General features: G+C 38.7%; 1 protein-coding gene across 3 annotated transcripts in view; it reads right to left on the reverse strand.

Annotated features, from left to right (window-relative positions):
• Camk4 (calcium/calmodulin dependent protein kinase IV) overlaps positions 1-16,574 on the reverse strand; it is a 219,403-nt gene that overhangs the window by 104,278 nt on the left and 98,551 nt on the right. For all 3 annotated transcript variants that reach the window (XM_055625568.1, XM_055625567.1, XM_055625569.1), the window contains one exon: positions 2,373-2,451. In XM_055625568.1, coding sequence (XP_055481543.1) covers positions 2,373-2,451 — 79 coding nt within the window. The remainder of the gene's footprint in view (positions 1-2,372; positions 2,452-16,574) is intronic.

A 16,574-nucleotide genomic window follows, 5' to 3' on the forward strand; every position in this document is an offset into this window, starting at 1 on the left:
TGGATGGATGGATGGATGGATGGATGGATGGATGGATGGATGGATGGGTGGATGGATGGGTGGATGGATGGAAGACTAATCATAGATGGATCATAGATGGATAAAGATGATGTAGATGATAGATAGATGATATATAGATAGAAAAATAGATAAATGACACCATAGTTTTTAGGCAGACTAAGCCCCAAGGCCTCAAATTTATGTCCAAACATACAATGAGAATATTAGGAAGTACTCAGTGAGGTTGCATGTAGTTCTCTAGTTGTTAGCTGTATCACACAAAACTGTAGCTCAGAAATGGTTTAACTGAGGCAATTTCATGTGGTATGTCATAAGAGATTATATACACAAGTCAACCTTTCGGAACATGGCAATCTTTTTTTGGCCTTAGGTGCAAAACCTTTGCTGAACGCTCTAAGAAAATATTTCCTCTACATTATTTTGCTCCTGTAAATAAATTCATAGCATCCATTCATTTCCCTTAGAAAGGGAAGTTTCCATCTCCATGACCTATATGGAATTAAACACTGGAGGCAATTTGCTCTTTGTGGCTTTGCCCGCTATTTCTCTCGTTTACATATCTCCAAGCACGGTTTATCCTAAAAGACAAAGCTGGGGGGGGGGCATCTAATTCCCATTCAGAGCTGAGGTTCCTTTAGGAGTTTTTCTCTCTCGTTCTGCCTGGCACAGCAGTCGCTGTGTTTGGCGACATCTGCCTTGCAGCTCCACCTGACACTTGTCCCCATCCACGTGCTCTTCCCTGGTTCTTGGGAAGATCTGTGGCCTCTCGTCTCTGATGAGATCTCAGTCAGTGCGCAGCCCAGTCTGGCCGAGAACTTGCAACCACGCTTCCCTGTATCTCCAGTGTCAGGCGTGCATCACCGTGTCCAACCTCACACAAGTCACTTTTGAACATTGTTTTCCTAGAATTTCACACTGTCTACCCCTTTTCAAGATTCCCTCAGCCATAAAATAAAGGTAAACAACTTGCCAATTTACTAACATTTTCACCTATAACGAAACACATAGCCAAGTCCAAATATAACATATAAGATTGCTACTAAAACAACCTAATTTACTTTCTTAAAAATTTGGTATTTAATAGAAAATTAAAATTCAAAATATTTTGAGTAATACTTTGTTCAGGAAATTTTATGATGAAATTTGATACAGGAAACACCACAAACATTAATTTAATACATTCCTGTACATTTGGGATTAACCTAAGAAAATTTTTATAGCAATTGGAAGAACTTAATGGGTAGTAATTGCCACATAAATTGCTATCTGCTTTGAGTAAACTACAGGCCTTTTTTTTCCCCCACTACAGCTTACAATTCTAACAGATTGTTTTAAAGCGTCATTTGTTTCTACCTGACCAAAATCCTGTGCTGTTAAGTTCTTCATTGTGTGAAACTGTAAGATTTCCCTGTGCTAGACAATACATAAACAGCTGGTGATATTAAGCCTCCTCTGGCCTGCAGAAGGTTATCACTTGACGTTGAGGTGTCTGGCACATCGCTGTTTGGCACACTTTACAACTGAGTTTTCAGAAATACACACTTCCCCTATCTGCTGACATAAAATTTGACAAAGGAAAACTGGGCAATGAAGTGTATCTTGTCTTTTCATATTATTATGGACAGAATCTGATTCATAAACAGAACAGAAAGGGCATTGAGGCAGAAAGAGTCTCACAGAGGGACACCCTGTGACCCCACCTGCTTTTGGTCCTCTCATTATTATTAGATGTGGGCACCTTTTCCGGCTTGCTTACGAGCTTGGGAAGATAAAGCAGAACTCCAGAACAAAACTTTCTCTCTTCTAAATTTGAACTTTTAAATGAGTAGGTCTACTCTGGGAAGCATTTATCTAATTGCACATCTCTAAAACATAACTACCCTTCCAGGCCACAGTGAGAAACCCTGTCTCTAAAATACCAAATAATAATAATAATAATAATAATAATAATAATAATAATAATAATAATACAAGAACCAACCAGCCAAACAAACAAACATAACCTTAGAAAACCTAGGCAGATGAGTCCTTTCAAAGTACAGACATTTGTGTTTCATTTTGCCCTCTCTAACATGTTCCAGTGCAGGCCTCACTCCATAAACACACACATACATTCATTACACAGCCCCCACACAGAGCAAGGCTTATCTCCCTCCTCTAGCGCTTTTCCTTCCCATCCTTCTCTCCACACATCACATCCCGCTTAAGAACCAGTGATTGTCAAAGTGTCCCATGCTTTCCATCAGACAGTAAACCTGGGTGGCTTCTCAATGACCACCTTGGTCTTCTGAGTCAGCTTTCTTACTTTTCGGGTCTCTCGGAGATACTATTATATAATGAAATAAACTTACTGTTTTCTTTAACACTTTGAGAGCATAGGGCTTCTGGGTCCCCTTCTGTTTGCATCTGTACACAATGGATGTAGCACCCCTTGAGGGGGAAAAAGACAAAAAGAAAAGGTTATGCTGTAGACACGACTTCACGAAGACATCTTCAAAGGGAGTCTTACAGATACGCTCACGGCTAACCAGGGTTCCTACGTCCTACATGTCGGCCCAAGATGCCAAAAGTCTTTTCTTCTCACAATTTTCTCCGTGTGCAAATCTCCTCGTGGAAATTTCTCAGAAAAGTCTAGGCTCTTTACTAGCTTTTCTTCCTGTTGCAACTAGCTTACTCAGGGTCATAGCGTTTGATGGGCTGTTAAGAAAATCAAGTCCTTGGGAAAAATGGCATTTTTCAAGAACAGTCATACATTGAAATTCCAGGATTCCAAAAAGTATATGTTTGGAGTGAAATAAAGCAGAAAGCTTTAGGGACAGAATTTTGAGTTCAGCATTCCTATTAGTGACTGAATAGTCTGCCCTTTTTTCATATTGGTTAGGGAGCTAAGAAATTCCCCTGCGACCCTTCTGTAATCTTTTGAGAAGAGCGATAAGAAGGGATCCCATGGCTATTTCCATGTGCGTATGGTGCTGGAGGAGAGTTCTCCACAAAGTAGACCAGTGTGGTCTGAATGCTCCCATGCCACATAAAAAAACATGATAGCAAAAAAATATAGACACGAAGAGAACTCGGGGCCAAACTGGTTTATGCTTCAACTTTGAGGAAGAACTTTGAAAAATACCTTAAAGTGAGATGGGTTTGAATTAGGCCTTCTAGACGCTGAAGACCAAAGACTTCTGCTGACATATTAAGCTCACAGTCCTATAACTCTATATGATCACAGAGAACTACAACAAATATGTGCCAGATACTGAATACAACAAACTTTTGACAGTCAAAAGTCAAGGCTGCTGCACCATGGCTGTTATGAGTTAAGAAAAGTTTTACTACATGTTTAAAGCATGTTAAGAGGCCATACATACATAGGCGTTCTAGAGATAAGTGAAGGTAAAAATGAAGTTGGTCATACTATGTGTTAGTGTTCTGATAATATTTAAAGGTTATGCCTAGTTAGTTAAAGATACATATATAATCTTGGTCAATGACTAAAACAAGTATTTAAAATAAAAATCAATAACAAAGTTAAATGAAAAACTCAAAATGATATGCAAAGGACGAAAAAAAAAAAACAAGAGACTCAAGAAATAAAACATCTGTAATGTAGCAGGTTGAAATTCAATAGTAATAATTACAATAAATTTCAACTTTACCAATTAAATCCCTAAACATCGCTATATTGGATCATAACAACAGGAAAACTACTTACTATAAACAAGAATTCTTTGATGTATAAAGGCATATGTAGATTATAAAGTAAAATGACCAATAAAAGATGCATGTAGACCTTTAGCGAAAGGTATGGCTACACTAATATCAAACAAAATAAATTGCAGAAAATTGATAGGGCAACATTATTTAATTTTGAAAGGTCTAATTTTCTAAACTGCCACAATATACATAAATGTGCATGAATTTAGCAACAGACCTTCAAAACACATGAAGCTCATCTGTAGACCTGAAAGGTTACTCGGAGAGTAACCATGTTCTCAGCAATTTCCAAAAAACTTTCACCAAGGATACAGAACACATGAGTGACAATTCCAACTAAATTAAGCTGGTTTGTATTTAGGAAAAAACCAAAGAACAGAATGCAAAAACTATACAAAAAGAGTTCTATCTCCATTTATTACTATAAAGACAATCATATACATATATATATATATATATTTCTTTGTATATATATATTTCTTTGTATATATATAGTTCTTATATATGGAGTTCTATCTCCATTTATTACTATAAAGACAATCCTTTATATATAGTTTTTTATATATATAGTTCTTTGTATATATATATATATAGTTCTTTATATATATATATTCTATCTCCATTTATTACTATAAAGACAGTTCTTTATATATATATTACTATACAGACAGTTCAATTTTTGGCGAATCATTCTCCAAAAAGTGCAACTAAAACAAGATACAATGTGGAAAAACAATAGAATGGGAGAAAATACTTATAAAATGTATCTGATAAGAAGTAAATATCAGAAAATATGTAAGGGACCAGACTCAATATTAGGGAAAACAAATACACAGACTCAAACAGTGGAAAGGAACTAGATGTTTCTTAAAAAGCAGATGTGCCAATGCTCAGCTGGTGTGGCTAGCGCACACCTCTGATAATCAAAGAGAGCAAGTCCAAATGAACATGGACTCTCATGTTCTGTTAAAATGGCCTTTATAAGAGAGGTGAGCCAAATGAACTATTTCTGAGGATGTACAAAATAATTTGTGTACCCCATTAGCAGCGATTAAATTAGCACAACCCCTGTTTAAAAAAAAAACCATGAAATATTCTTTAAACATTTAAACATATTCCTTTCTTATGATTCAACAGTCTATGACTGACTATATCATCAACAGAAATGAAATAAGTAGCTGAAGAGCTATCTGCCCTCCCACACTCGCTACAGCGTCATTAACAGTAGCCAAGATGTGAATGCATCCAGGGGTCCACCCTGACATGAATGTGATAAACATATATATGCGATGAAACACCATCAAGCCTTTCGAAACAAGACAATTCTGTCATTTTCCAGAAACACAGATAAACCTGCAAGAGCAGATTAAATTCAATAAGCCAGGCCTAGAAGGACAAATGTGAATGACCTCACTTCCTTGCCCAGCCTAGAAAAACTCACAGAAATAAAATAGAAACACGGAATAGCAGCACACGCCTTTAATCCGGCCCGGCACTGTAACTGAGGAGGTAGAAGCAAGTGGACCTCTATGAATTTGGGGCCAGCCCGATCTTCACAGTATTCTCAAGCCAGCTAGGCCTATACAGTGAAAACTTCCCTCAAAATAAATAAAATCGTCAGAAAATAAAAACAGAATAGGATGGCAATTACCAGACTTCAGAGATGCGGCGATGGGAAATGTTGCTCCAAAGGATACAAAACAGTGCACTAAAAGAACACATCTCAAACACTATGAAGCATGGCGCAGCATGAAAAGATAGATCTTTAATATTCAAATATAAGTAAGACTTTGAATGTACACACTACCAAGGACAACATATTAAGGACAAATAGGAACATGGAAAGAAACTCAGGATCATTAGCCATCAGGGAAATATAAGTTATTGTATTAAGGATACTAAAACCTCACACCTATTTGAAGGGTTGTTTTTTTTTTTTAATTGCATGATTCAGCCTATGTGAAGAATATGGCATCACCTTACACAGATATAAAGTGGACAGTTGCTTGCTTGTTTAGAATTGGAAAGGGGGGGGAATGGGGACTGCTAAAGGTTTGAGTGTCTTTTAAAAATACATTACTTCTCTGTGTATTCCATACATACATACAATGTGCTTGTATCATAGTCACCCTTATTTCTTTCTATAACGCCACACAGATTGAGATCTCTAACCCTGTACCCTTGCCCTCTCTCTCTCTCCCTTCCCCCTCCTCCTTTCCCCTCTGTCTCTCTCTTGTCTCCCTCCCCTCCAATCTGCACTGCCCATACAGTCACATGTACAGGGCTATCCACTGGATCACACTGACCTAACAGGGGCCACACCCTGAAAGGAAATTGCCTTTTCCTCCCCTAGAAGCCCTCAAAGGTCAACAGCTCTTCACCGGGGCCAGGGCTCTGTGCAAGAGTCCGTCAACTGGTTTAAAGAAAAGTTCTTTCCAGGTCAGTTTTTGCCAACGAAGTCTCACTGGGTGTGGTAGTTTGAATGAAAATGGCCCCCGTAGATTCATAGGGAGTAGCATTATGGCCTTGTTGGAGTAAGTGTGGCCTTATTGGAGAAAGCATGTCACTGGGGGGGGGGGGGGGGGTTGCTAAAGCCAGGCCTGGCTTCTCTCTCCTCCTGCTGCCTGCTCATCTAGAGATCCCTATCTGTTGACCCCTCCTCCAGTGCCAGGTCTGTCTGCATGCTAGCTTGCTTCCTGACTTGCCGGGAACAGACTAAACCTCTGAAACTGTAAGCCAACCTGAATTAAATGCCTCCCTTTATAGGAGTCGTTGTGGCCATGGTGTCTCTTCACAGCAATAGAACTCTAAGACATGCTATATTAACCTCACCATGTAGGCTCTGTGCAGGAATAGTTGGCTATCATAAAACAAACTTAATGGTATTTTTGTAGACGTTTTATCTTTTTTATCTTGTTTTCTTTGGGTTTTTTTTTTTTTGGCAGTGTGTGTGTGTGTGTGTGTGTGTGTGTGTGTGTATGTGTGTGTTACTGATCTTTTTCTTATTTACTGTTCATTTTTGTGTTTTTATGAAGCTTTTTTTATGTGTGTTTCCTGTTTATGTTATTTTGTTTTCTATTTGTTTTGTCTTTGTGTGTGTGTGTGTTTCTTTTGTTTTGGGAGTTCTTTTTTTTTTCTTTTATTGAAAACAGGTTCTTTTTTTACGAAATAAATTGTGATCATGGCTTCCCCTCCAGTTCCTCCAAGGTTTCCCCAACTTTCCCTCCCATTGGAATCCACTCCTCTTCTGTCTCTCATTAGAAAAAGGCATCTCAATGATAATAATAACATAAGATAAAAGAAAAACAAACTAGACTAGGAGAAAACAAACCAACAGAAGAAAAGGGGTTGAAAAACCCCACAAGTTACACAAGTAGATGCAGAGACACACATGTTCATACGCACAGGGATCCCCTAAAAACACAAAACCAGAAGCCATAATGTATACAAAAAGGATAGGTTTTTAAAAAGGCGGGGAGGGAAGGAATGTCATGTCGAAATCTTATAGGACAAAAACTTCCAAAGATGCCACCAGATTTGTTTTGTATTGGCCATCGACTGCTGGACATGTGGCCTGGCCTTAAGTGTGGCTCAGCTTGATTAACACACATACGAGCTCAAAGAGATTGAGGCAGCATGTACAGGGCCTGCACAGGTCTGGGCTAGATGGGAGCCAGCACTGAGAGAAGAAGTGGAGACAAGCCCTGATCCCTGACCCAGGAATCATGTGTAATTGATAACTGTTCTCAAATGGAAAATGAGTCTCTCCAGCACACGTCCCACAGGTGACACAATCTGCTCTTGCCTGTTTGGTTTCATTTGTTTTCTGTTAAGAGAAAAAAAGGGAAAAGAAAATAAAATTTGGGAGGTGTGGGGAGGACTTAGGGGGACCTGGGGAGTGGAAAAACATGATCAAAATACATGATATGAAAATATTTCATTAAAAATGTTTAAAAGAATAAAAAGTCACTTTAAGTTGGGTTGTGAGGTAGTAGGGCTCCATTAGGCCTTTCATACTTCTTCACGGGGGTTAGCGCTCTTCTTCACCGTGATTTTCCCCATCCATATTCTCAGACCCCTCCCTGCTTAGGCTAGTCTGTCCCCAGTATTCCATCTTCCTTCCTTTCATTTTACCCTCAATCTACTACCCTTCCTTAGAACACTCTCCAAAGGCCCCTTTCGAGCTTCCCGACTTACACTTTCACTTCAAGTCAAACACACAAATCCAAAGATTTGAAACCAGGATCTGCATACGATTGAGAACATGTTCTATTTGTCTCTCTAGGCTGCAGTTACCTAACTAAGTGTAAATATTTTTCTGTAACTCTATTTACCTGCAAATCTCATGAAACAAGATGAAGATTGAGGATTAAAGGAGTAAGCAGGGATGGGGATAGGGGAGTTGGGGAAGGATTAACCAGAATGGAGATCCTACGAAAACGCCTTAACAGAAACCCCATGTTAGCAAGCTAATCTCAAAACACAACTTAGAAAAGAGAGCCTAGAAAAATGCCCTGCAGAGGTACACAGTGTTGGTCTGCGGAGGGGTGGGTTATTAAATGAAAATCTCGTCGGAGGTACAGGACTCTTCCCTACAAGTTGCATGCTAGAGTTCTAAGAAACTACACAGATCGACAACACAGCACAGCCTTCTGTCATTCCCCTCGCTGACGTGGTGATTTGAATGAGGAGGGACCCAAAGGGCCCTCTCTGAACACTCAGTTCCCGTCTGGTGGAACTCTTTGGAAAGAATCAGTGTGGCCTTGGTGGAGGAGGCGGCACAGCGGATACGGAGCTTCGACTGCAGAAGGAGAATCAGTTCTCCTTCCCTTTATGTGACTTAAGAAGAGTCAAGTCAGGCCCTGTAAGATGGCTTAGCATGGAAAGACACTGGCTGCAAAGCATGACTGCCAGAGTCCAACGCCAGAGACCCATGAAGTAGAAGAAGAGAACTGACTGCTACCAGCTGTCCTTTGACACTGACGTGCACATCATGGCACATGTGTTCTCCAACACACACACACACACACACACACACACACACACACACACACACACACCAATTTAAGCTTATAAGTAGTCTAATAATTCATCCAATCTAAAAGTAATGGAGAGGTTAGGACCGCCACTCATGAAGCAGAAATGAAATGGACTGCAGCGTGACATGCTGTGTTTTCAACTTTGATTGACAGTTCTTACTAACCACAGCTTTGTTTCTAGACCTTTTTTCAGGGAGGAGTGTTAGGAAACCATCTCTTACAAGAGCACATACATGGTGAAAGCTGAAAAGTGAGGTAAAAATTGAACGCAAAAGCAAACGAAATTAAAATGCTTTGAAGTGTTTAAATATGATTAATATTCTGATATAACAATATTCGTTAAGTTCCACATTAGGAAAAGGTGAGTCTTTGGTCACGTGGTAACACTTCTGCCTTTCGAAGGACAGTAAAACTCTTAATCACTTGTAAAGCCCCATAGCCTTAGCAGAGACAAGGTTCCATAGCTAGGAAGCTTCTCATCACAGATGCAGGCCGAAGTCAAGATCCAGGGCTGTTTACGGAAGCTCTACAGTACTGATTTAGGGACTGACTTTGCATTTACAAAGATCATGACAAGGGGAGGTGCCAGGCTCTCTGGCAATCTTAATGATCACAGGTGCCCAGCTAGGACTGCCCAGGGAAAGCTAACCTCTGACCTAAAGTCCTGCAATAAGGGAATGACTTTGGTGCTAACCTGTCTCCACACTGTGTGATCTCAACTCTGGTTTTTTTTGTTTTGTTTTGTTTTTGTTTTCGTTTTCTTTTGATGTTTTTTTAATTAAATTTTTATTTTTTATATTAATTACAGTTTATTCGCTTTGTATCCCAGCTGTAGCCCCCTCCTTCATTCCCTCCCAATGCCACCCTTTCTCCCTCTTCTCCTCTTATGCCCCTCTCTAAGACCACTGATAGGGAGGTCCTCCTCCCCTTTCATCTGACCCTAGCCTATCAGGTCTCATCAGGACTGACTGCATTGTCCTCCTTTGTGGCCTGGCAAGGCTGCTCCCTGCCTTGGGGGAGCGTCAAAGAGCCATACAATGCTTTAAAAAACAGATGAGCAGGGGGAACTCCATTCGAATAAGAGTTCATCTGTAACTGAACTTTTCAATGCAATTGCTTTCCCAGCTCTCAGCAAATGGACAGTTACATCAAGATGCCAGAATTTCATTTGCAGGAAAAAAAAAGAATAAAAACCAATTTTTTAAAATATATAATATAAGAAAGAAGTGAAAAGAACAAAGAAGTGAGACTAAAAAAAGGCATATGTCAAAGGAGATGCAAACAGGGTGCTTTCTCTTTTTCAAATGCTTGAGAAGCACAGGAAGACGCATGACAGGATAAATAGTCCTGTATACAGTAGCAAACGACTTCATACTTGAAAGATCTTCAAAATTCTATCTCATATCCCTAAGTTAGCCCTGATGCCCCTCAACAGCTTTAGCAGAGCAACGAGGGGTGTGAATATGTGTATAATAGTACTTCATCGCATAATCAGATGGCTTACATCGAGTATTGTCATGGTACACACGATTTCCTTAAACCTATTACAGGCTTGACTACCTTCTCTTTATGTTTAATGAAAAGCATAGTTTGTTTGTATTTGTGACTTTTTAAACCTTGGTGTGTGTGTGTGTGTGTGTGTGTGTGTGTGTGTTTGTGTGTGATGGTAACCAGCATATTAAACGGAACTCCAGCTCAAAGTAATTCTTCTAACACTTACAGTCAAGAAACCCAACAAGAAAGTGAAAGCCATTCCTGGTCTCTGGAAGACTATTGATTTCCATCGATGTCACAGCTGTTGAAGAGGTTCTCACTGGAATATTTTCTGGCCCCTTGGTCATTTTGTTAAAGAATCGATGTAAGTGAACAGACAGGAATGGTAAAAATTCTCTTAGTGGACCCCTAAGCCTGTGTCTTCAAATCTGTAATCTCCTTCTTTCCTTTGGGTCTCAGAATTACAGCCCAGTTCTCTACAGACGCTATTCTAGAATGAAGGTGCGACACTACAGAATATTTCTCCGTGTTAAAATTAATTGTCAAGGTCTTTTCAGATGTATGTGTCTGTTCATGTACATGTTTATACGTACTCACATGCGTGTGTACCTGTACGCATGCAACTGTTTGGATGTGTGTATGGATGTGTGTGTGTGTGTGTTATACGCACGTGGAGGCCAGAATGTAATGGCAGGTGTTTCCTCTTTCACAAGCTTACTTTATGAGACAGGGTCTCTTCTCGAACTTGGAGTTCATTGATTCGGCTAAACGGCTCACCAGTTAGGCCCTGGAATCTTCCAATTTGGGTCCCTGGAGCTCTAGAATTACAGACCTCTACTTAACGGCTCAGCTTTTTACACGGTTCTGGAGGGCTCTACGTGGGTCTTTGTGTCTGCACAGCAATTGCTTTACCAACGTAGCTGTATCTCTAGCTCTGTCACAATTTTTACGTTGAAATAATTTTTATATAAGCAGATTGAAATAATATTCCATTTTTTACAGTCACACATTCAAGCCAGCTATTTGGATTTGAAAAATAGTATACACTATATTTTGAAGAAATTTGCTGGACTGTTATTTTTGCATAAATCTTAGACTGTTTTTAATTTAATCATCCTAGACTTTAAAGCTATCCACTATATACTTGTATCTTGAGATTTTGTCGAAATATTTTTAAAGCTTTTGCCAAAAACTAACTTAAATATTAAAATTGTTATTGAGTTAATTCAATGTGGTGAGAAAATTGAAAAATCAATACTATTTAATAGAGCTTCTTTTCTATGAATTATTGAGCAGTAACAAGTTTTCAGTTGGTAACTTTTTCAATTTTTCATAAATATAAATATATTTGGGTCAATTTTGGGAATACTTTCTCTTTTCTATTTCTTAAAAAAATTTTATCAGCCTTCATAAATGAAAATATAATGTTACAGGCTATATATTGGTAATTGGATTTTTAATCTTATCTTTGAACAAGATGGTTTTATTGGAAATTTTCTACTTAATTTTTTTAATTGACATTACAATGAATTTCACCTTCTCCATTTGAGTCACAACTCAGCTCTTCAATTCTCTTTAACCATAATGCTTCAAGGTATTCTTCAGGCATCAATGTCAAAAGGATATAAATATAAAACAGAACACTGTCTCTTAGCTCAACGATGGATGAAAAAAAATGTTCAAACAACTTAATTACTTATCAGCCTTTTTAATGTACAACTGAAGAATAAATGACTAGAATTAGGGGCTGTCGGTTTCTGGAAGCGTTCTGAATGAGTCAAATGTCAGCCTCACAGTAAATCTCAAAAATTCCATGTCAGAGAACCATACTGACCCCCAGACCTTAGGATGCTCCCAAGCTCCAGGTCTGATAAGCTTGCATCAGAGTGTTTCTGTCAGTGTGCTCCCTGTTCTCCAGTTTGGGTACATCCTGAATCCTCCCGGGATCTGGGCTCTACTTGGGGTTGCATCCTGAGTCCTCCAGCTGCCTACCTGATATCTACCTTAGATGGTGTTTCATCCTGATGTGAGTTTACTCCATACCCACTGTCTTACAGATAGAATCCCTGGGCCCCGACTCTCCTTCAAGATTTTTCACTCTACTTGTTTCAGCCTGCTCACGGACATGAGCCAGTGGCTCCACATTCCAAAATCCATGCTTGAATTCTTACAAGCTGTCTGTCCCCATCTAGATGTTAATGCTCATCTTGATGCCTGCACCCCTTCGAAAGACTCTTTTAGAAATGACTCTTCGTGTCTGAAAAAGAAAATTACTGAAGATCTCGTCCTTAGGTGAAGTAAAAGCCTGAAAGCTTTGAAATGGAAGTGCTGTATTTCAGGCACTGGAGAGAAAACAGCCTTGAATCTGTTCTCCATTACCAAGAAGCACACAGCAAAAGAGCCTGAGGAATAAAAGGCCATGACATACTTAGGGTTTGTTTCAAACTGCTCAGTGTCTTATATCATTGCCATTAGTGTCAGCTAATGAAACTTATGTGTGGTTTGTTTTCTCCCTGTGTGTGACTATCCATAAAGGACATCCAAAGTTGAATTCTTGGTCAAATGTTTAATGTGATAACCCATAGCTCTATCTCTTCCCTTTATCCTCCTTTCTCAGTATTGCTTTCTACCATTTAATACCATGTACTAGAATATATTTAATTTATAGGCAGTCTAACCTCTCCATCTTTATTTGAGCTTACCAATATTGATAAACAACACTCAGCAGCTTTGAATACCATATATCATGTTTTAAATGTGTCAGTCATGTAATCTCTCAGTCCACAATTTGGATTTTTCAGTGAAAATCATATTCAAATACGTTTACTGTTAATGTGCATTGCCATCATACAGTCATTATCACTGCATTTTACTTATTCAGTATGTCCTGATTAAACAACAAGGTACTCATCTACTTCAAGCATTTAGTGGATATACTTTGAATATTTTCTCCACAACTTTTTAATGAGATTTTCTAATGAGATTACATTTTTTTTTCTTCTGGATAAGAGAACGATGCTGGTTTAGAAAGCACAAGGCCAATCCAGTAGCATAAAACCATTCACAGAAAGCACCCTCCAAAATCTCATGCTTGCATTTCCAAGTGGGGCCATGCATGAAATGTAATTATTTTCAAAGACTCTAAGATCTACTTCACTGTGGGTCATTCCATTATAAGGCTGAAGTTGTTAGAGTATAAACACGATACTTAAATTTGTGTGGAAATCAGAATACTGTTCATATCTTCAAAGCATCTGAAATCACTGTTCACCTTCAAAATGGAGCTGAATCAATTCAACTAAAAGATGTCAAATGTACCCAAATAAAAATGTAAAATTATGACCATGAGTTCAAGGCTCTTCCCCACTTTTTCTTCTAAGTAAGAAGGAGGACCCTGGGTAAGATGTTCAATCTCATTCAGAAAGGCAAACGGGATAGACATCGGAAGAGGGTGAAAACAAGGAACAAGATAGGAGCCTCTGAAAGACTACCCAGCAGGGTATTAAAGCAAATGCTGAGACTCAGCCAAACTTTGGGCAGAGTGCAGGGAATCTTATGAAAGAAGGGGGAGATAGAAAGACCTGGAGGGGACTGGAGTGCCACAAGGAGAGCAATGGAGCCAAAAACCTGGGTCCAGGGGTCTTTGTTGAGACTGATACTCCAACCAAGGACCATTTGTGGAGATAACCTAGAGCCCCTGCACAGATGTAGCCAGTGGAAGCTCAGTATCCAAGTGGGTTTCCTAGTAAGGGGAACAGGGGCTGTCTCTGACATGAACTCAGTGGCTTGCTCTTTGCTCACCTCCCCCTGAGGGGGGGGAGCAGCCTTAGCAGGCCACAGAGGAAGACAATGCAGCCAGTCCTGATGAGAACTGACAGGCTAGAGTCAGATGGAAGGGGAGGAGGTCCTCCACTTATCAGTGGACTTGGAGAGGAGTGGGGAGGAGAAGAGGGAGGGAGGGCAGGATTGAGACGAATGAGGGAGGGGCTATAGCTGGGATACAAAGTGGATAATTTGTAATCAATAGATTTTTAAAATGTAAAACTAACAGCCCAGTGAGATGTCTCAGGAGCTGGTACTTGCTGCCAAGCCTGACAGCCTGAGTTCAATCCCAGGACGAACATATGAAAGACAAGAACCCACTCTAGGACTCTCCTCTAATTTCCACACATGTGCTCTGTCATGTGGGCTCTGATGCACACAAACGCTCATTTGCACACTTACACACACACATACACACACAAATAAATAAATGGAAATGAGATAATGCATTAACCACGGTACAGAGAATTAAAGGATTAAAAGAATGGTTCTGAACCCTTAATGAATTTAAGCATAAGATAGAAAGGAGGAGAGAATATGTAAATGCATATGTCTCAAAAGAGGCTAAATGCTAAGAAATATCAAAAGTTCGTAACTTTGAGTTAGTATACATTGCTTTTAATAATGCTTGAACTTATGCAAGGCTTGTAATGGTTACCTCTCTCTTATTTCTACCATTGCGGTCTGATGTGTTATTTTGTGGTTTTTTTGGTTGTTGTTGTTGTTGTTGTTGTTGTTTGTTTTTGTTTTCCAAGACAGAGTTTCTCTGTGTAGCCCTTGCAGTCCTGCAACTCACTCTGTAGACCGGACTGGCCTTGAACTCCCAGAAACCCCCCTGTCTCCACCTCTTGAGTTCCAGGATTAAAGGTGTACACCACCACCACCTGGTTAAGACTTTTCATTCTTGATCAGTTTTACTGTAATTTCCATTTCTCATGTCAAAGAACAAAGTCTTGTTTTGTTTTGTTTTTAATTCTTTTCAATTGTGTTTCTTCTTTTTTAATTTGTTTCCTTTTTCCCTTAACAATAAACTGCTTCCTCCTTTTTGCTTTTCTTTACTCTTGGGGTAAAAGCATAAATAACTGATTTTTAAGCCACTCTTCTTTGAGAAAGCAACACCAAAATTCCTCTTTAGATGTCATTTGAGCTATATTCCACAGATTTCAGCTGAATATATTTACTAATATTTTAACTGCTTTATTTATGACTTACCTAAAACTGTGTGCTGTATACTTTACAATTATTTAGGAAGGTTTCTGACCATCTTTTTATTTTTTAATTTTCAACTTCAAATTTAACTATATTATGTAAAAAGTACACAATGTTTAAATCATGTAGAGAATTCAGTTATGTTCTAATACATTAACTTCTTCGAAGAATGGCTTATATGTTCTCAAAATGACATACCGTAATTGTTAAATATAAGCTTCATAAGTGCAAACTGGATCGAGAATTGGCACTGTTCAGTCATGTGCTCGTCTTAATTTTTATATGCTTGCTTATAGTCATTCTTGAGGATAATGTTAAAACCTCCAGCTTTGGGGTCTGTTGTCCTTTCATGGCAGTTCTTGCTTTATGCCGTCACTGGCATGTGTCACTGACCACTGTATTGCCATGAATTTTGTTCCTTAATCATTGGCACCGTTCCCTTTATTGAGACTTATTTTCTATCAGCTGAACGGGAAGCAGCAGTTTCCCTATATTGGAAACTTGAATGGCGTGCATTGAATCTACACCTTGATGTTTAAAGTGTGTAATGTAGACGTAAGACACAGCTGCTCCTTGAGCTTGGCTCCCCTATCAAGGTGTGCTTTTGGAATGCGATATCCAATCCTATGGTTTGTGACATTGTGAGCTTTAAGACACATGCACTATTTCTGTGGGGTTTGTGTGTTTTACCTTTTTCTGTTCTCTTTTTCTCAGTTTCCTACTGTTGTTTAGAGTACATCAGTGCTTTATTCTGTTAATGACTGCTCTCAGAATCACAGTGTATTCGTTAGTTTTTTTATAATTTGTTCATATTTAACACGGTAAAATATAAGAATCTTAAAGCAATTATTCTTTCACCTTCTCTATCCCTAAGGGTGTTATAATTACATAGTTTATACAGATAATGTATATGTGTAATATATAATATATTTATATGTATATCTACATATAAAATATGTGTAATATATAATACACTTCCATTCTTTGATTTTGCTTGAATAAGTTGTTAAAAAGACAGCAAGAAAAAAATAAAATGAGCCCTTTCTGTGATATACTTTCTTGGTTTTTAGCAGTCTCCATTTATTTCTATAAATCTGATTTTACATCCAATATGATTTTATTTCAAACTAAAAACCTCTTTACATTACTGTGATTCATGTATGTGAATGACAGGTTGCCAAAGCATTCCCTTAACTTATTTTAATTATCTTTACTCATGTGTATTTTTATGTGTGTGTATATTTGTGTGTGTATGTGTGTGTGTGTATGTGTGTGTGT

The sequence above is a fragment of the Psammomys obesus genome, unplaced genomic scaffold, assembly GCF_907164565.1.
Source record: "Psammomys obesus unplaced genomic scaffold, mPsaObe1.curated_primary_1811, whole genome shotgun sequence".
NCBI lineage: Eukaryota > Metazoa > Chordata > Mammalia > Rodentia > Muridae > Psammomys > Psammomys obesus.